The sequence below is a fragment of the Fusarium redolens genome (assembly GCF_020744475.1).
Source record: "Fusarium redolens strain MPI-CAGE-AT-0023 chromosome Unknown BKA55scaffold_7, whole genome shotgun sequence".
Taxonomy (NCBI): Eukaryota; Fungi; Ascomycota; class Sordariomycetes; order Hypocreales; family Nectriaceae; genus Fusarium; species Fusarium redolens.
This window is the reverse complement of record NW_025763670.1, coordinates 2475363-2495885: the sequence shown is the minus strand read 5'-3', so window position 1 is coordinate 2495885 and position 20523 is coordinate 2475363. Positions and strand designations below refer to the sequence as shown.

Sequence of the window (20523 nt, the reverse complement as noted above, 5' to 3'; positions counted from 1 at the left end):
TGCGCCACTTTTAGTATCTCGCCCAGTTGGCTATGAATGGCTTGAGTAATGGCATATTTCCTGCATTGATTTGAATTGCCTGTTAAAAAGCGATGTATTGGAACAGAATTTGGGTTAGACTTCAGGAGCATAGAATAACGGTTTTCGCCACAGGCTCTACCACCAACCACCCCTCTGCGGTATCTATGCGGTTGCTTCAGCAATTTATGCTTATTTTAGGCCTTAATGATGGTACTTAGTTGCTTAGCAACAGTTTAATGCAAGGTTTTCTGGATAATCCACGATTTAAAAGCCTTAGACATTGCCTTTCTGCTTAACCAGGCGTAGCAACGACATTGCCAAGGCCAAGGCGTAAACTCCAGCATTCCAATTAGCAGAACCTCATGATCTCTTATTGGCTCTGCCAACCCATTCTTTTCAGCTGAACGCCATGAGGCATTCTCGGCCAGCCACAACTAACCAATACTCTTGGCAAACCAACCATCAGCGATTAGTAAATAGGGATATATGTCTGATAGCATCCCTCACAAGAGGAGGCTTCTCCCACATGGAAATAAATAATAACCAACCTGCCTTTTATCCCTCGCGACCAAAACTACAATGGGAGGACCAAATCCAATCGAAAGCGAGAGAGTCGCTGACTCGAACAACAGTTTGGAAGGACAGAACTTTGATAATACTTCAGACACCTCTAAGAGAGCCAATTGGAAAGTCAGCCTCATCGGTGGTTCATGTGCCTGCATCGTCGTCCTTGTTATTAATCTTGGCGTTACCATCTGGTCAAGCGTGAGCCTCAAAGGTAACGAAAACAGCGAAAGCTACGAACACGGCGAAAAGTCAAGCCGGAGGATTATCTACGAAGGATCTTGCTCGATTTCACGTACCCTCAGTGTCGTGATCCACCTCATTATCAACATCTTCGGCTCAATCCTCCTTGCTGCGAGCAACTATGGCATGCAATGTCTTTCTGCACCAACTAGGGCAGATGTAGATAAAGCGCATGCACGCAAACAGTGGATGGATATCGGGATCCTCAGCTTTCGTAACTTGAGAATGGTATCTCGAATGAGAGTTGTTCTTTGGCTGTTATTGGTCTTATCCTCAGTGCCCCTACATCTTTTGTAAGCTTCCTACGTCTGGAGACGTGCCTGGAGCTAATAGCATAGGTTCAATTCAGTGGTCTACTCCTCCTTGACAACATGGGGTTATGATACTTTTACCGTTGATGAAGAATTCCGACTCCTTTGGAAAGATTCTGGATATAACCTCAAGGATTCCCCGACGGATGAGCAAAGAGTCGAGCAGATGATAGCCGGAGTCCTTGGACAGCTTGATAATCTTACTGCCTTGCAGTGTATCAACGAGTATGCCGTGGCCTTCCAAACAAAGAGACGTGACGTATTACTCATCGTCGACTCGACTGGATCTGTGGCAACGGGGAGCGAGAATCCCCACCCGCTTTTATATCGCAGCGCCTCATGTGAACACCCTGCTCATTCAGATTATGACTGGATTTGCGGACACAGAGACAGAGGCTGCTCCCCGTGCCGGAGCGAGTTACCTGAAGTCAGGAGTCAATCCGATGTTTGGAGACCGTGGGGCAACCGCGTGAAATATTGCCTCAGCCAGCCAGCGAAAGAAATGTGCCGGCTGAACTTTGACTTCCAAATTGCCGTGGTTATGCTTGTCGTCAATTTCATCAAAGCAGTTACACTAGTATTCATAGCGTTACGGCCACCGAAGGAGCCGTTGTTCGTTCTTGGAGATGCTATTCAATCATTCTTGATATCCCCGGGTGAGACGTCCGGTGGAGACTGCTTAGCATCTGCGGGCATGGTGAGGGCAGGTCAATTCAATCGACCTTGCATCATGGATGCAAACCCTAGACGCCGAGGTGTTGCAGTCACCAGAAGAAGATGGATTATCATTCTTGTTATGTAAGATCCTCGGACCCTAAAGCTTAGTCAGTGCTGATGCTTTCTAGGTACGGAACTGCACTTTGTGGTACTTGTTCTCTCCTGATATGGGGTGTTCTAGTACTTCCAGGTCCCAGAGACCTCAAGAGTCTTTGGGGTCTTGGATTCGGCAGTACCAATGAGCTAACATTAATAGGATTGGGTTGGGATGCCAAGGGCGAGAAAAGCCTCATCTGGAATGTCCTCTTGCCTAACCTTCCTCAGCTGATTTTCTCAGTTCTCTATTTTCAATACAACAGCCTTTTTACCTGTATGGCTGCAGCAAAGGAATGGAGCAACTATGGCCACAAAAGAAGGTCCCTACGCGTTTCCTCTAACCCAAGAGGTGAGCAACGATCGCGATATTTCCTCCAGCTCCCATACCGCTATAGTATCCCCCTCTTAGTAGCTTCGATCTTGATGCACTGGATGTTGTCGCAGAGTATCTTCATTGTCGCTGTTGGAGAAGTGTGGGATTGGAAAGTGCTCGCTTGTGGATACTCGCCCATAGCCATCATCTTCGTCATTATCACTGCTGTACTCATGGCTGCTGCGGTTATTGTCACAGCACTGCGGCGCTTACCGACTGCCATGCCGGTGGCTGCGAGCTGCAGCTTGGCAATTGCAGCTGCTTGCCATCACCCAGATAACATACCGCAGCCGGACGCATCCATGTTTCCTCTCCAATGGGGTGTTATGTGGCGACAGAGAGAAGGATCTGGTTGGGAGCTTACGGACCATTGTGGATTTTCTCATTATCCGGTTGAGAAGCCACAAGATGGAATTGTGTATCGCTGATGATAGATGGCACTCTTGTTTACTTCATAAAAGTCTTTAGTGCTGAATGGGGATATTGAATAGAAAGGCTAGCATGCATAAAGTCTATACTGATACCTTATGCTTACACCTGACTTTTACTTTGCCCAATATATGCACTACTTAGCCTAAATATTAATATATCTATATGCCTTTCTGAAGGCCGCTATACGGATATATCTAAGTAAGTCTTGGGGCAGTGCAAGATTGTTTTCTCTTACAGTGACTTCAGTATCCCTAATAATTGCTGTATGCCTAACTAACTACTTCTCTACTTCAATAACCATGAAGTCAAAAGCTCAATCGCATATTAATATTAGTTCCTATCTAGTAAAAGACAAAGCCCTTTTTCTGACTTAGTCTAATGCGTTTCATGGTATCATGACAATATTACCGATTGGACGACTTTATTAGTGACAAAGCAGCCTTGCGGTGAGTAAAGGGGTTAAAGAGCAATGACATATTTCTGATAGGGAAGCACTAACATCTCCCACTGCGTTTCGATTCCAGCTGTGTCAACAGCGATGCGAGCGATTATACGATAGAGATGCGCCTTAGAAGCAGCCCGTGAATTCAACACCAACGATTAAATCTGCATCAATGTTGGGACCACATGCAGTAGAACAAATTTCCTAGTTTGTATTATCGAAGCAATGAACTGAATGAGTCGGGTCCAGTCTCGGATCATCAACATCCCTCGCTGTATAGATGCTCGAGCCTTTACAATTTTTAGCACTGCTGAGTATCAGTGGGTGAAATTTATCAACAAATCATGGCTCTCTCACGGATATAGGTAGCAGAATGTTTGGTGGCGAAGATGAATACTCTCGACTTTGAAGGTGCTGCTCAAGAATTAGCTTTATTGAAGTCTGCTGTTGAAGACTGTAAGTACCTGGGTGTAATGTTGACGCAACCAAAGCCATGGACGTCCTTATATGATCCTTTTAAGTTGGTCTTACTGTAGACTCTTGCCTAAACAAATCAGAACTTCAGGTTCGGGTAATTCACTTTTATTGAACATACTGAGATGATATCTGTCGCCGCCGCGGCAGTGATAGAATGAGAAAGGAGTGATATCAGGTGCATGGATACTGTGTGTATGAACGTGCGACTTGCAACGAGACACAAGACTTTCTAGTGGATGAAGCTGTATAGGACTAATTTGCCTTTTCGCAATATTAAAGGATCTTCGTAATACCCGGGAAGAAGAACGGGTGAACTTGGGTTGGCGAATGCCAAAAGGTTATAAAGACGCTGAAACGGACATTGTTCTTCTGTGCAAGGGTCTCGGCATATCATTGTCGAGTGTCTAATCATACATCTCGAAAATAAAGCCGAAGCACTGTGGCTTGATCTACGTTTCAGCTAGCCTATTTTAAGGTAAACAGATGCTTATCTATTTATATTACCTTATTAATAGGTGCTAATGGCTGGAATACTGACTGAACTGTTAGCGGAATGCGCGGAATTCATGAATATTAGGTTTATTGCTAATTCCGTCCCTGTCCATTCTGTTGTAGCCACTTTCAAGTCTCGGACCTGGAAGAGTGCTAAGCTGTGCGCAATGAAAAGAAATGATATATTAAATCTAGCAAAGTCCGTTAAAACGACATATGAATGAAATTCTATGGTAAAATTGTTGGTACAATAGCCACCGTCGCTACACACACCATGAACTGTGGTATGCTAGCCGACAAGAGATTGACTCTGCTCCGGTCTTCGAGCTGAACCTTGAACTAAATCCCCTCTACCCAATACAATGACCCCGAAGGCAGTAATTTAGCGCCGAGGTACTCGAGCCAGCCAATATAAGCCACACGTCGCGGCAATGTTGAAGATGATATAGGCCCAACCGATGCCAAAGTTCCTCCATCTCTCATCATATTTCATACTGAACTGCAACAGGTACTGATCCGTCGTTGCCATCGAACAATACTGACACTCGCCTCTTGATTCAGGATTAATTAGGTAACCTCCCGCCTGTTCCACAAAGGCGGCCAAGAACGAGCCACAGTTGGTACCCTCTCGACCAGGAACGCGCACGATCTCGGTAGAGATACACGTCACATTTGACCCATGCAGGCTCGTCGTTAAGGCACCGCTGACGAGATATGTCATTGGAGACACATGATACATGAAGTCACGCCAGATGGAGGGGAGATCGGTCTGAGCGACCCCAACGCCGCAGAAGGCCATACAGAGAACAGAGACCAGTGAGGCCGGGACACCTGCCAGGTCGGCCGTTTCAATCGCACAGATAGCCAGTTGAGAGAAAGTTGATATCCAGAGGATGAGTTGCCAGAGGAAGAGAAATACGGTGAAGCCACGAATGTGGATGTCATCTGAAGTAGTGTTACGAACGAAGCCAGCGGGATAATACCAGCAAAAGAAGAATATGGCGGCGGCGAGGGTGTTCCAGATGAGCTCAATTAAGACATTGGAGAGGATGAATGCTGCATTTGAGACATGTGAGCCGACAGGTATAGGGCAAGAGAGGTCAAAGAGCAGATGCACTTACTTGTCCAGCGATAGATTCTGGAGGGCCTTTCTCTAACCTCGTAGAGAGCACGTAGCGGAACGAACATGGGCATGATCTGCTTGTTAAATGGGTTGAAGATAAGGACACACATGAAGACCGAGTAAAGCTGATTCTGCAGGCCTTGAAGGCTGTTTTTGGCGTGGAAGCTGAAGCCAATAAAAAGAGACTATGCCATGGTCAATACTGTGAGACACCCAGACTTTCGGCTTCTGGGTAAGTAAACTCACAAAAAGAATGGTAACTGAGAGCTTTGACCAGATATAGACGGGAGATCGCCAAAAGTGCTTGGCCAGACGTAAAAATGCCTCGCGAAGCTGCGTCGAAAATGAGACGATAAATTCGCCGTCGTGAGCATTGTTCCCGGAGGATGAGGCAGCGGAATTAGTCACAGGCTCCATTAAACGCAACTGAGTGAGCTCTTGCTTCATGGCCGAATACTCTGGAGAGGCCTGCCAGACGTCAAACCATGGCGGGCCATCAGCAGATGGGAGGGTTGTCTTGAGCATCCATTCGGCGGGATTCGCTTCTGGCGGACAAGGCGATGCACCGTTCCTCTCCAGATAGTCGATCATAGTCCGACTGTTGTCGCCGATCTCTGAGGCATGTGTGAGAGGAGGCTCAAGGAAGGGTAGGAGTAGGACTTACCACCAAAATACACCGTTTTGCCGCCCGGCTGCAGTAAAAGTAACCTGTCAAACCGAGCAAAGAGCATCGCCGAAGGTTGGTGAATAGTGCATAGAACAGCTTGACCACTCCTGGCCAGCTTTTCAATCAAATCACAAATAGCCCAGGACGTCTGTGAGTCCAGTCCAGACGTTGGCTCGTCAAAGAAAATTAGAAGCTGGGGCCGGGCAGCTAATTCGATACCGATTGTTAGGCGCTTACGTTGCTCCACATTCAAGCCTTCGCCAGGTACTCCAACGATAGCATCGACATACTCGGACATCTCCAAGACTGAGACAACTTCGTCGATATAGGCCAGCTTTTCCTCTCGGGGGATGCTATCGCTTTGGCGAAGCAGGGCGCTGAACTCCAGGGCTTCACGGACCGTCATGGTATTGAGATGAAGGTCCTGCTGCTGAACATAGCCGATCTGATGGGGAAATGAGCGACCAGTCGGTTTACCGTCGACCAAGGTATCGCCGCTGAGCACCCCGACCGAGATTCGACCTGCCAGTGTGTCGAGGAGTGTCGTCTTGCCAGCTCCCGAGGCGCCCTGAAAACTTTGTTATTCCTCATTACTGGGAGTGTGAAATACTTGGTGGCTTACCATGAGAACAGTCGTCACTCCGGGCTGTACCCACCCGTCAACGTGATCCAGGATTCGTCGATCCTTCCCCTTGATGCTTATATCGTAGCAAATATCTTCCCAGTGGAAGACTGATTTTCCACATACGCTGGGTGCTGGATGTTTGGAGGAGGGTGGGTTTTGTGGCATCGACGACGTGGAAGGCTTTTCAATAAGTTGATGGCCAGTGGACTGGAGCTCCTCGTCGTTCGGGTGTTGCTTGGCGGTTGGAGACGATGTCCCGCGACGGAAGACCAGTATCTCACCCCGACTGGGCGCAGGACGAGCGTACTCTGCACTTAATACGTAGGTGAAGAAGAAGAAAATCGTGTATCCAAAGAGTATTCCGATGTTCCTGTCTGTTCATCAGCATGAGAAGGCTGAATCTCGCGCGAGATTACTTGCCTCCACTTATGAGCATAGTAGTACTGGTAAGTATCCGCCAGATATGCGTCTCCATTGACAGTCGTAGCACCCGGAACAGCCCCAACGACGGCGCAAGTGCTCTGTGAACTGGTCAAATGGCTATAACCAGGTCCAGATGGAACGATACTGGCACAAGGAAACTGTCGACCGTGCATTTCGTTCACCATCAGCGCTTCAAACCCATACGCGAGGGGGTTGATATAGTTGATCCATCGTGCCCAGCCCCTCATAGAGCCAACAGGAATAGTGAACCCACTGTAAAGCATCAGGCCGAGGGTTAGGATAGCAGATGGTACCATTGCCTGGTGAGAGGTCCTGGTTATACATGCCACCGTACGGTATACTCCCGACATGGTCAGCAGAATCAGATAGGCAGTGAGGACAAAGAAGAAGAACGCCCCGGCATCTTGCCGCAGCTGCGCCAGAAAGTAAAGAATAAGATTGAAGATGATGGTATTGGTCGTCTTGTACGGGAGCTCCATCACATAGCTCGCAATAGCTTCGGCGGATTGGTGATAGAGAGCATACTGGTTGTGTTTTTCCACCACGGGGCGCTGAGCATAGAGCGTGAGAACCTAATAGCGGTAATGTTAGCTCAGTGAGACAATATGGGCTGCTTTCTGGAGTTAGTTCTAACTGACTTCCAGTTCGCTTGCAAACGCATTGAACAACATGGCGAAGAAGATCAAACCACCACGGTAATAGAGACTGCTCGTATCGTCACGGAGGTTATAAAACATGCTGCCCAGCACGAAGCCCATGACAAGATTGAAGAGTAGCTGGGCCACGGTGAACCCAGGGTCCGCCACCAAGCGCTTCCAGCTTCGCCACAGACATAGCTGGACTTGACGGAGATAAGGAATGGTGTAGGGAGACTTGAGGCGCTGAGCTGAGCTGCGTTCGGCTTTGTGGCTGGTGGAAAAATGCTGCAGCCGCTCCTCTCGTGGATGGTCGCGGTCGTAGGCGGAGAGCTGAGCCAGCAAGGCCTTGCGTTCTTTAGACTCCTGCCACCGAACGGCAAATTCGGCTGCTGTCCTGGGGACCTGAGACTCGTGACCAGGTCGGATTCGACGTTCGTGGGGAGATGTCATGGAGGTCAGGAAGTCTGCCGTTGTTTGTCGCTCCGGGGCTGCAAGAAGTCAGGGGCTTTTCCGTGCCAAACACCGGAGTTTAAGACTTGTGCTCACATTCAAATCCTAAGCTTTCAAAGTATCGCCTTGCATCCTGCGTGGGTCCGAAAAAGATCTGCCGACCTTCATACAAGACGGTGACCTTGTCAAAGACCTGCGACATGTCAGTTGTTGGCAAAAGGCTGCAAGAGAGCAAACACCCCACTCACATCATAGGCTGACTGCGGAGCCTGATAAATCGCCACTACCGCCGCAATATCCATGATATCGGCTTGCACTCGAAGGGTCTCGCAAAAGGATATCGCATTGTCGCTATCAAGGCCACGGGTACTATTGTCCCAGCATTGCAACTTGGCCCGCACCAGAGCGGCTTCTGCAATGCTGACGCGTTTTCTTTCACCCCCAGACACACCGCGTATATAGTCGTTGCCCACTTTGCTGTTGCTGGTATGGGTAATACGGAACATGGCCATGGTCACGTCTCGCAGGATGCGCGCAAACTGCTTTGAGGAGAAGCCACCAGGGATGACCGAGGGTACTCTTGCTCGTGCGGCGAACTCGAGGGTGTCGCCAACCGTCAGTGCGGGTAAATGGACGTCGAGCTCAGCGTTGTACATAATGTCGCCTCTGAAACGAGTGTGCATATCGGCCGGGTCAATTCCTGCGTCCAGAGTTAGAGTCAAGCCTGGAGCGTTGGCTTTACTATGGGCAAGCATGTCACCAACCTCGATAATTGATGTGAGACTCCTCAGAGACTTCCAGACCCTCTGTTCGTCCTGCAAGCGTCTTGAGCAGAGTCGAGCACCCTGAACCAGGGGGGCCGAGCACGAGGAGCATTTCGCCTGGCTCGACTTTTCCCTCGCACCCGTCGAGAATCTTGACTTGATTCTTGGCTCTGCCCGTCAATTGCCCAACGAGGGATGTCACCGTGCTCAGCAAGATGTTTCCAACCGTCTTCTGGTATTGACTGCCCGTGCTGGATCCACAGACACTCAAGCCTCCGTAGGCAACACCAACTGTCCGGTGAGGCGCGGCGTCAGGGTCGGCATCGAAGAGGTCGATGAATGCCCTGGTCCAGGCCTTGACGTCGAATGCTGGCGAGAAAGGGTCGAGGTTACTTCCCTTTTGTGGATTGATGGCATTATTTGTGCCATGTTCAGGCTGACGATTTGATGTTTGTGTGACCTGCCGAGCGATATTCCCAATTGTGTCGTCTAGATTGTCGGCGGATGTTATCTCCGAGGAGGTGGGTGAAGCTGTTGAGTTCATCTTGGGATTGTTGCAACAGAATCTTTGAGATCTAGGTGGACTTCTGCGCCACTTTCTGGCTGGCGATCTTGAATTATATTAAAAGGCATTCTATATTGGTTCCCCTGAGAACTGCTGTTGACAATCCAGTCTCAGACGGTGGAAGCTGTTTTTCGGTGCGTCGGCCTCGGAGTCGGGTTCGGTCTATTGGTTATTAGACGGAGTATTCTGGAGCCGGCTTCAAATTTGCTCGAAATTCTTAGATTCGTGATTTACTACCTAGATTGACCGGATCCCTGGCTGCAAGACGCACATGGCTTGCGCCAGTTAGGGGCGTAGGGTAGCCCGGTAGTCCTTGGAATCTCGGCAGATTCTGATAAGTGATCTATTTTGCTACCTGAGCTACAGCCAGGTCTAGCACTATGATTCGCAACCAATGAGAGCCGTTTCTGGTTCCGAAATCTACTCGCGTCTTCGGTCTCGGAGTCAAGTGGAGTCTTCGCTCGTGCTCCGCGGACACCTGAAGGACGTGGTTGGATACCAGCCCTTGAAGAGATATGTCAATCGTGCCCGAATATAGTTAGCATAAGCGACACCCTAGTAAACTCCATCTGGCCCACGCCAAGGCTTTTTATGCATCATCCTCTAAGCACGGATGGACCAGTGTGTCATGACATGAGTTGACCACCTCCTTGGCCCTCCCGCCCATGCTCCTTTGACTGCCAGTTTCATTTGGTATCTCCTCAGCTCTCCAATCTGTTACCCCTCACCACACAAGCATGAACGATCCTGAGGTCCAGTCTCCCCCCTTCTCTGTTGCTGCTGCAACTGCCAACAACACGCCTTTTGCCCCGATTTCTCCGTCCCTTCATCTCAACAACAAAGTGTCTTGTACTGCTGGCCACTACTCTCCAGTATCTTCGTTGCGGCCTCAATCGTGCTTTCTATGTAGACGTCGCAAAGTCCGTTGCAATAAAGAATCACCGTGTTCAACTTGTCGACGGGCTCAAGTCCCCTGTATCTACCCCGTAGGACGGGCACCGCGACAGACTCGAATCAGGCGTCATGGCACTCAATCGATGGCAGAGAGCGATCTCGCCGAGAAAGTCAGCATGCTGGAGCTTATGATTGAGAAACTTGGCGATCGAATCAATGGCGAGCCTGGACTTGAGTCTGCTGTGCCATCTATTCCAAGCCGTGTGGCATCACAGACTCAAACCTGCACTCCCAAAGACTCGCCGAGTCACTCTTTGAGTCCAGAAACACATTGTCAAGAACTTGAAAGAGACGAACTTACCACCGATCCAGGCCATTCGGTTCGATCTCACGAACTACAACTCAAGCTTGGCCGATTGGTGTTGCATGAAGAGAGTGGTAGTAAGAGATATGTCTGCGATGGCATCTGGGCAAAACTGGATGAGGAGGTAATCTTTCCTGCATGTATTTCCTCTTTCGCCTTCATTCATCTAAAGTCAGTAGTGGACTTCTATTCGCGAAGAGTCGCCATGTTTACAAGGCAACAACCTGGACGATGCCTGCTCGAATCATGGAGACGACAATGTCACACTACGTGCCTCGTCCTCACATCATAACCCGTTCATCTTCGGATACCGCCCCATCGACTCTGTTCTGGTCATGCATCTCCCTGAGCCAACTCAGGTTCTATATCTATGGTCTATCTACCAGGAGAACGTCGAGCCGCTGCTCAAAGCTGTTCATGTTCCCACGATGGAAAAGGTATTCCGTGATGCAAGAACAAGGTTTGACCAGCTATCCGCCGGACACCAAGCCTTGATATGGGCCATCTATTACGCCGCCGTCGTATCACTCGATCCTGAAGATGTACTCTCCAACCTTGGTCAGAGCAAGGATGAAGCCCTGGCTAGATATCGATTTGCTACCCAGCGAGCCCTGTCGCAAGCAGATTTCGTCATTACCTCAGACCTTACCGTCCTCCAAGCACTGTCTATATTCCTGGCTGTTTTGCGGCATGAAGGTGAGTCCCGTCTTTGCTGGTCCTTGACGGGGCTTGCTATCCATCTCGCTCGCGGTATGGGTCTCCATCGCGACGGGTCTCAGCTGGCCCTCCGACCCTTCGAGAAAGAGTTGCGAAGGCGTTTATGGTGGGCACTCCTGCAATTGGACATTCGATCTGCAGAAGAACTTGGCACTGACCTGATTGTGGGGAAATCGACGTTTGATACGCAGATGCCCTCTAATTTGAACGATACGGACATCAGCCCAGACCTACAGGACTCACCTGCACCGCGAGAAGGACGCACAGATACCACCTTGGTCCTGGTCAGGTGCGAGATTTGCAACCTTTCCCGACAGGTCATCGAAGCCGTATCTACAGTGGCGACGGTAGAAGAGCAAAAGACGATGCTGCTTGAAGTCTACAAACGTGTGGACGAAAAGTTCTTTAAGTGGATAGACAAGACCGATAACCTGTACGACATGGCGGCGATGCTTGCCCGTTCTCTTAGGGCCAAGATCTATTTTGTTATCTACCATCCCGCTCTCTTCCCAGCCGCTGATGTGCAGAGCCAACTTTCTGATGAGGCCAGGCAATGTGTCTACCGGGCCGCCGTCAACATCCTCGAATACGACCATAGGCTCAATGTAGACCCACAGGTCCAGCAATACAGATGGCTTTTCCGGACCTTTACCAATTGGCATGCCATAGCCTACTTCCTCATCGAGAGCTGTCGGCGCCCGTGGACACCCCTTGTGGAGCGAGGATGGCAGGCTGTCCAGGCCTACCGATGGCGCGATCCTCGCTACCTAGAAACCCGGGCATACCATTCAGTTGTTTTGCCAGTGAAAAAGCTATGGCTGAGAGCCAACAAACACCGAAATCGGGAGATCGCACGCCTCAGCGAGGATCTAGAGGAAGCTAATCGCCTCGAGCACGCTGAACGCATGACTGCCATCATCTTACCTTTTGGCGACCAGTTTGGAGGTGACGACCAGATGATGGATCTCTTCAGAGCCAAGTGGAAAGCTCTTATCATGGTAGGAAACGGTGATACGCCGTTTCAAGGTGCACATCGGCCCTGCCCATCATCATCAGTTCCATCCAGCTCACCAACTCGGTCCCAGGAGACTTGGAAACACCAAGAGCCCATAGGCCTTGAGTTCTGCAGAAATGCCAAGACTCATTCGGATACATCCACGTGGCAGCCTCCAGAAAAGCACACTGATATGTCAATATTCGAGCTAAGTGGTGGATATACTGGGCTAATTAATAACGAGATGCACGATAGCCCTGATATCCACCATCCTCACCCCCCTCCCTGGTTAAGCCTTCCCACTACTGCGAATATAAGTGCTCAAGAGTTCGAGTTCGCCGATGTTGATATGTTTGGCGATGACTTTAACTGGCAAGGCTGGGCTAAGAATATCAAGGGTCTCGGACTTTCGTAAGCCACAATCTGTATTTTTGGTTTCATGGGCGTTTTCTTTGACTTTTTCCTACGTGGTGTATTTCCTGGCGTGGTGGAATAATGTAACAGGGCACAGGAACGTAAGCGGCTCGGAAATCTCTACTTTAACGACTGATTCAATGTATTTCTTACTGTCTGGTGGCTTTGAGTGGTGACATGAACTATATTTCTGTTCTGGCTACATCAGAGCTACTTCTACACCCTGAAATCGCGCCCTTGCGTCTATATCGTAGCAAGATGACCCATCATTCCAAGCATCGTCAAGTATTCGGAACACAACTTTGGTTAGATTATACGTGCGTTCGGCTTTGATTGCGTTCTGTACATCGTCCACTATTTGCTTCGCCCTGGTATGTCGCTTTAGATAAGGCACCTCCAGGCTAGCCACAACGAGGGGGAATATAAGACCGATGAGTACGTGCCTGTACTTTGGGAGACGTGAGTCGTCGAAGATGATGGAAATAACTGCCATCAAGCGGTCGAGGACAGAAGTATCTGCACAAGATTCGTCTGCGTCATAATCAGCTTGTGTATTCTGCAGTCTTCTCCTGCACCGCTCTCGTCTCCTAAGATCTACGATACCAGCCAGCCGCCAGGCATCCCACAGATTATACTGGAGATACTCGGCGGTATCACCTTGCCATTCCCACTCCGATAAGCGGAGGATTAGATTCTCTGTATCGTCATGCGCCGCATCGGCGAATATATCTAGAAGGTCCATGGGCATTCCCGAAACCACCTCTATTCCCCTCAGTCTGCCGCCTTCCCAAGTATCTTGGGCTTCACGGAAGCGTTTCCAGAGACCAAGAGAAGGGCAAACTCTTCCAAGGACAAATTGTGGAATGTCCATGACAGCCAGAAGCTCAAGGGCGTGTCGGACAACAACGTTTTGTTGCAAGACCAGAAAGTTCATTTGAGTATTCAAGTGATAGACTTCCGACATCATACAGATGTATGGCGTACAAGGCTGAGCTTGCAGAAACTACTTATACAGTAGTTTCAGATTAGTCGTCTTATGATCATTTGATGGGGCATAAGTTTGGCCGAAGCTTTTCAGGACTTACATTCAATTTACATAACAAGACACCGGCTGAGAGAGTACCAGCGCTCACTGTGTCCCGGTATGAGACAACTTCGTAGCGAAATGTCCTCAAGGCAAGATCGACGCATTCCAGAGCTGGCACAGAAGAGCCTTGGTTTATGTATAACTGTATAGCAGCAGAAAGAATCAGGACAGAGGGGCTTTGTGTCGACATGTCGACGAAGTAAGGCTGGATCCAGCTCTTGGAATACCCTTTGCAAAACATTCTCAGTCCGTAGTTTACATCTGCCGTAATGGTTAGTTTACCATGGCTATATCGTATCAACAGACTTGCTCAGTTTACATTGTTGAAAGAGAGGCTGTGTCATGTGTGTCTCATACTTGGGTGGCGGTGCAGGAAGCGCCAGGCTCGACGTGACATCCTGAGGGGCTGGATTCGAAGACACAGTCGGATCTGCAGCGTAATTTACCCACCGCGGTGGATTCGAGTAGCCGGAGCATTCATAGCCCCGGCTCTTGCAGCGCGTGCAGCAGGGTCGCTGCTGGTCACACTTTTTCCGGTGACGCCGACAGTTGTTGCATCCGCCACGTAAACGAATCATGCCGCTTGCTGAGCGGAGGTGTCAATCTGCGCAGCTTTTCCTTTGTACCAGCGTAGGGGATAAAAGGAGAGAGAGTTGATAGCTAAATGTAAAGCCCTGTATGTCCAATATAACGTGGGGTCGGGGTTCTCACAGGGAACGGCGGGTCTTGAATCATTACTGTTATGTATGGAAGCGGAAAGGTTAGTTAGATTGGCGGCTCGGATTGGCTCCACTTTCCTTTATCTCAATATTATTATTCTTGTATCCAGAAAACCATGGGGAATTGAACATCCCTGTACTCATTTTAAGGCTGGTTTGTCACTAACAGATCCGCAGAGTCTGTAACATTCATGCACCGTACTGTAAAACATATTGGATCAAGTCAGGAAGAAAGAGAATCTTCTTTCGTTGGCCTCTCGCTGAGAGCATCAAGGTAATTTTTAATGATACTTATAAACCGATCGCCGTCGAAGCGAAGAACTAGCTAGGCAGACAGGAATTAGCAGGGATACTGAAGTCCCTTTCAGAGAATGCAACTTTGCACTGCCTCATGAGGCCTCGAGCAATGGCGTTTGTAATTTGTCGATATTATGTTTTCAAGTTACTCATTCAAAGACAGAAACCACAAATGGCGGCAGAAATATCGTGATGCACTCTGAAGATGGGTAGTAATCAGTATGTTTACTCTGCCTTACAAGATGACAAACACATCTGGTTGCTTCGCCTGTCGCCGAGCTCGAACCCGTTAGACCGACTTGAAGGCAGCCTCTTCGAATACCCATTATCTGATATTGGAGCACAAACACAGCTCTATGAAGCCCTTTCTTACACTTGGGGACCGCCCGAAAAGCAGCATTCCATTTGGATTGATGATAAAGAACTAACTGTGACTGCCAATTGTCACGCAGCACTTCAGAAATTACGTGATTGCTTCATTGAGCGCATCCTATGGGTAGATGCGATATGTATCGACCAGGGCAGCCTCGGAGAGCGCGCTAAGCAGGTGCAACTTATGGCCGAGGTCTATTACAAAGCTCGACAAGTCATAGTATGGCTTGGTGAGGCGACGCCTGAGACCGACGAGGCCATTGAATGTATTCGAGCGGCGGCGCAGAGGGAGGATACGGCAACTGGAAAGGATGCTCCTACACCACAATCGATTATATCATTACTCGAGAGACCTTGGTTCCGGAGAGTTTGGGTAGGTTGGAGTCCATATATGCATTACTTTAACTAATCTCACATAGATTCTGCAAGAAGTTGCAGCAGCTCAACATGTTATCGTTGTTTGCGGATCATCCGAGATCGATGGCTATGCATTCTGCTTAGGGGTTCCTACATACATAGACACTGAAGAGTCCTTTAGTGTCATCTCTTCTGTTGAGTATCTGATGAGAGGTTCCATCTTTCGCCCGAAATACACTCGCACAACTTCGGGATCAGTCACTCTCAGTATCAGGCCACTGGGAGAGCTTATGGATATGTATCATGCACACGATGCCACAGATCCACTCGACAAGACTTTTGCGATGCTTGGAATGAGTACCGATGGCTCTTCAGCCACAGAACTCACACCAGATTATAGCATACCCTGGGGCGTTCTCTTCAGGCGACTGATCACTTTCCTACTGGGGCCCAAGGTCACAGTCAAAACATCCAACAGTCACAAGGTAGCTGTGATCAGCGGGAAAGGGTTCGTGATTGGGAAAGTGGCTTCAGTGGCTCCAAGAAGCAACAAAGATCGAGACTTCCGGGTGACCATGGCATTTACAGGTTCCTTCGAATCAGCATGGCCTCCACGTACTTGGAACATACACGCTGGAGTAAAAGGCGTACAACCAGATGATATATTCTGTATGCTCGATGGAGCTACAAGTCCAATGCTTATTCGACAGAATGGCAGACACTTCGCAGTTATTATGATAACCATCAATTCAGTCCAACCGCCAATCGATATGCCTCAAAACTCGAATCCACGGAATTTTGTTCTTACTTGAGACGTAGAGAGTGGAGGACGTCAACCGCAAGATGAAGAGATCAACAGCTGGGGGGAAAGGGGCATCCTTAAATATACCGAACCACATCATCCAGAGCCTGTTAGAAGGGGCCAACTACTCAGAGCAACCGGCCAAATATTGAAAGACGCGAGAGACTCCGAGGCAGCAGTAGAGATCTTCCAGAAAGCCCTTGATTCCTACAGCTTAACCCTGACACAAGAGAATAGGACGAGGGTCGAATGTTCCATAGAGCTGGCTGCAGCTTATACCTCCTTGGACGAGTGGAAGAAGGCAAAAGACTTCTTGGAATACGCCGTCCGTACAGGCTACGCGGAAGGTTACTACCTACAGTGGTTAATTGATCTCTTGAACGAGTTACGTTTTGTTCTAAAACTAGGTGGTTACAAGCATGATGAGTTGAAGTGGCGAACACTCCAGGATATCTTACAGAAGAAACAAATCGCGGTGCCGATCAAGGATGAGCTGTGGCTTTAAGCGGTGGAGTCGCTTGACGCGGAAGCGGTCAATATCCTGATCGACCAAGAAGGTCCTGGACGTATAAGCGAGTGCATATTGACTGCGGCCGCGCGGAATACGGAATACGGAGTGGAGGTAATGAAGGTCATTCTTAATCGGCTGGGAGAGGACCTTCAGATAAGCGCGAGTGTTTTTATTGCAGCTGCAGAGAATTATTCATGCGGCCAGGAGCTGACGTAAATCCTGCTGCGCCGAGAAGGAAAGGATGCACACATCACACAAGACGTTCTCAAGTCGGCGGCGAGCAACAGTTGCAGGAACAAAACTTTGGTAAAGTTACTACTGGCTCATCAGGGCATTCAAGTGGATCTGGACAGCGTGACAGACGAAGCTCGGTTAAAACTCGTGTCGTTCATGAAGACTCGCCATTCAGCCAGAATAGATAACATGGAGCATAAAGAGCACGAAGGGGTTACAGAGCAGAAGACAGCTGAGGAACAAGGGCAAGATGGAGAGCGGAAATCAGAAGAAGAGGAGACATTGTCTCTCATCGGGGTCTTTCTAAACATTAGTGAGACAACGGCATTGAGAACTATCCTTTCGGCAGCAGATCCTTCCGTCCCGTTTCGGGCACGACGAAAACTCTATAAGCTCGCATTCGACGAAAAGAATTGGGACCGTCTTGATGAATTCATCCATATGGTTCCGCCGTCCATGGAGGATATCATTAATACGCTGGCACATGTATTGATGTCTAAGGACAAACATGAGGCTAGGAGGCTCATCCATATCTCCAAGCGTGAACAAGTTTGCTCTAAGGACGCGACTACAGTTGCGGAGGAGGTAGTCAGCGGTTGCTCCCAATTGATAGAAACGCAAACACCAAGCGATCTATCACTTTTCCTGGATTACGTTTCTCACCTTGGAGTCTCACTTACGCGGAGACATAAGCTTGACGCTCTTCCTACCCAGTCTGCGATATTACCTGCCGCGATATCACAGGTTCAGCGATTTATGGAGATTCTTATTGAGAGAAACAGTGTGACTACTCGAATGAGGCCTTTCACCATTCGCTCCATCTGGCAGGTCGAATCAGAAGGAGAAGAGAAGTTCACCGTTCGGCATGAAAGGGTTCCTCCCGAAGGAATGCCCGACTGGCCACTATATTGTGCTATCACATTCACGTTTGATCCCAAGTCCATCGCATTTCTTTGCCGCGCAGGCGCCAGGATCGATATCGACTCTACTTATACCAGAGGTGAGCAACGACAGCCGGCAGTTATAATGAAGCTGCAGCGAAAGTCAGCACTAGATGAAGCCAGACAGGACTTTATCAATCTCAAAGAGCTTTGTAACACGTTAGCGAAGGTGGGTACAAATCCACGATTTCAGGAGTTAACGAATCGCGGATCTGGTGATTATTATCAATACTACTATGATGGGATCCTGTGAGATAAGTCGTCCGCTCAGGCTTGGAAGTCTATGGATGGGTTTCTTGGATGGGATTGGTATGGGGATGAGTTTCTGAGATGTGAAGGAACTGAGAAATGGCCTGAGGCATTGAGAAGTGAGGAGGCTTGGAACAGTTGGCGTGAGGAAGTGTTGGACATACTAAGACCTTTCTGGGAGTACCACCTTTGAGCGCCACTGAGTTCAGCAAGAATTTGAAGCAAAGAGAGCTGTTAATGAAACTATTTCATGTTGTTAAATGGTCTTCGGTACCGACATGCATTACGACGGAGCGTTTCCAAGCTCACAGTAGTCTGCTGTCCAGATATCACACTACTCCTCCTCATAACCTACCCAGCCTTTAGTCTTGCGAGTAATGCTCGGCCCGCTGATCCACAAGGGGACCGCAGCAATGAAGAGCACAAAAATGACCAGAGCAACAGTCAAGAACATCAAGTACTTATCCTTCATCCACCAGTCCAGAGTGCTGTAAGATACCCCAAAGCCAATAACATTCTTAATGACATTAACCACGACACCAATCTGAATGGCCTTCTTGGGATAGCTCTCAGTGCAGTAAGAGATCATAACATTGCATCCTCCAGTCAAATTGGCATTGAGGATGGCCCAGCACAGTCCGACAACAGCCCAGTGCCAGCCTCGCTGAAATCCAACACCTATAAACGTTGTAGCTATTGGAGTCGCAATAGCGAATGGTAAAAGAATAGGTAACGCTGACTCAGGCTTGAACTCGCCATGGCGTCGCAAATGTCTTTCGGCAAGCCAGTCTGCCCCAGCACCACCGAAAGGCATGCCAGCTAACAAACCCAAGAGAGGGGCGATGTTGTAAAGGCCAACCTGGCCGGATGTCCACAGCCACGGCGGCTGAGAGAATGTAATGGAGACCAGGATTGAGGTGGCAATGGTACCGGCGATTGAGAAGCCGAACAAAAGGACTGTGATGATGACAGCAGGAGACACAAGGATTCTGAATGGTTCCACAACAAGATAGAAGAAATTTGGTGGGGGATGGTTGTGTCTAAGAGTTAAGAAGAAAGAACGTCTCAACCAGAGTGCACCAGGCTTGTCTGACTCAATCATGGCAACTGAAGCTGGGCGTGTCTCGTATTGCTGCGCATCACCAACATCCTCCAGAGGCTCCTTTGGCTCACTGACTTGCCCTTCATCATGGGACTCGATAGGAAAGTCGGAATGCTCTGGGTCGCCAGGAACTCGAATATTGGTGAGAGGCTCTGGGAACATCAGGACCATGACAAGGAGGTTGAGAGCAGAGATGCCACCGAATATATAATTCGGATATCTCCAGCTCCCCAGGTTATCGACCGCGTAGCCGGTAATCAATGGACCAAAGACGGCGCCCGCACCCAAAGCCCAGGTGTATACGCTCATAGCTCGGGCGACGTACTCGCGAGGAAATAGCAGCACCACCACAACTGGACCTAGTGCTTCTACAACACCACCGCCTAACCCGCCGATGACACGAGCTGCGAGTAGAGATTCGTATGATTGCGCCCTGGCTTGCCAGAAAAAGCCTGCGGTGAAGATGGCTAGACCGATGAGGATGGTATAACGACTGCCGATGTAGGCGACGGTAGGTAGTGCCCAGATATTCTAACAAGAGCCCCATGGTCAGCGCTGATTCAAGTCAAGGAGTAACAGGATGGGGTCATTGGCGCATCAGACTCACCCCAAGGCCAATACAAAGGGTTCCCCAGCTCGCGAGCTGAGAGATCTTTGTGCTGCTCACATGCATATCCTTCACAAGAGGAAGAAGCATAGGTGGAATAGAAGCACCCAGAACTTGACCCATCATAACAAAGAATGATAAGTTCCCCATCATGATCAATCGCCACCACAATGGCCATGACTAGAAAAGGATTTATGTCAGCGCTGCGTTATGAGAAGTGCAGAGAGTTTGGGTGATTGTGCCAGGGCAGAGAGGAACTCACCATAGGGCTCTCCTTTCTGTGAAGAGTGCTTCCGGAGAATTGCGTCATGCCGTGCTTGGAGGCTACTTCCAGCTTTGCCTTTGTGACGTTGGACGGGGTGCAGAAGAAACAATGAGAGAAATATACTCAGAACCTGTCGAGTAACGCTAGGTAATA

The 20523-nt window shown here is 49.1% G+C and overlaps 7 protein-coding genes across 7 annotated transcripts; 4 read left to right on the top strand and 3 right to left on the bottom strand.

Moving 5' to 3' along the window:
- The first annotated feature begins 554 nt into the window (after positions 1-554).
- Positions 555-2764, top strand: BKA55DRAFT_643448 (uncharacterized protein). Its single transcript, XM_046197180.1, has 3 exons — positions 555-1121; positions 1167-1937; positions 1985-2764. The coding sequence occupies exons 1-3, from the start codon at positions 601-603 to the stop codon at positions 2751-2753; spliced, it is 2061 nt and encodes a 686-aa protein (XP_046050594.1). The 5' UTR covers positions 555-600; the 3' UTR covers positions 2754-2764.
- A 1786-nt stretch (positions 2765-4550) lies between these two features.
- Positions 4551-9423, bottom strand: BKA55DRAFT_593906 (ABC-2 type transporter-domain-containing protein; the record flags this gene model as incomplete). The annotated part of the gene is made up of 11 exons (XM_046195608.1): positions 4551-5224; positions 5290-5476; positions 5538-5905; positions 5956-6526; positions 6581-6649; positions 6707-6953; positions 7004-7599; positions 7666-8153; positions 8212-8308; positions 8364-8815; positions 8880-9423. 11 exons carry the CDS (start codon positions 9421-9423, stop codon positions 4551-4553), a joined length of 4293 nt encoding a protein of 1430 aa, XP_046050593.1.
- Positions 9424-10181: 758 nt separating this feature from the next.
- On the top strand, positions 10182-12828 carry BKA55DRAFT_593905 (fungal-specific transcription factor domain-containing protein; the record flags this gene model as incomplete). Its single annotated transcript, XM_046195607.1, has 5 exons — positions 10182-10826; positions 10882-11028; positions 11062-11806; positions 11837-11852; positions 11889-12828. The coding sequence occupies 5 exons, from the start codon at positions 10182-10184 to the stop codon at positions 12826-12828; spliced, it is 2493 nt and encodes an 830-aa protein (XP_046050592.1).
- A 198-nt stretch (positions 12829-13026) lies between these two features.
- On the bottom strand, positions 13027-14492 carry BKA55DRAFT_539176 (uncharacterized protein; the record flags this gene model as incomplete). Its single annotated transcript, XM_046190106.1, has 3 exons — positions 13027-13830; positions 13913-14175; positions 14234-14492. The coding sequence occupies 3 exons, from the start codon at positions 14490-14492 to the stop codon at positions 13027-13029; spliced, it is 1326 nt and encodes a 441-aa protein (XP_046050591.1).
- Positions 14493-15135: 643 nt separating this feature from the next.
- BKA55DRAFT_643441 (heterokaryon incompatibility protein-domain-containing protein) lies at positions 15136-16728 on the top strand (the record flags this gene model as incomplete). Its single annotated transcript, XM_046197179.1, has 2 exons — positions 15136-15675; positions 15722-16728. The coding sequence occupies 2 exons, from the start codon at positions 15136-15138 to the stop codon at positions 16469-16471; spliced, it is 1290 nt and encodes a 429-aa protein (XP_046050590.1). The 3' UTR covers positions 16472-16728.
- A 667-nt stretch (positions 16729-17395) lies between these two features.
- BKA55DRAFT_539174 (uncharacterized protein) lies at positions 17396-18400 on the top strand (the record flags this gene model as incomplete). Its single annotated transcript, XM_046190105.1, has 1 exon — positions 17396-18400. One exon carries the CDS (start codon positions 17396-17398, stop codon positions 18398-18400), a length of 1005 nt encoding a protein of 334 aa, XP_046050589.1.
- A 330-nt stretch (positions 18401-18730) lies between these two features.
- Positions 18731-20415, bottom strand: BKA55DRAFT_539173 (major facilitator superfamily domain-containing protein; the record flags this gene model as incomplete). Its single annotated transcript, XM_046190104.1, has 3 exons — positions 18731-20029; positions 20106-20285; positions 20368-20415. 3 exons carry the CDS (start codon positions 20413-20415, stop codon positions 18731-18733), a joined length of 1527 nt encoding a protein of 508 aa, XP_046050588.1.
- Positions 20416-20523: the final 108 nt, after the last annotated feature.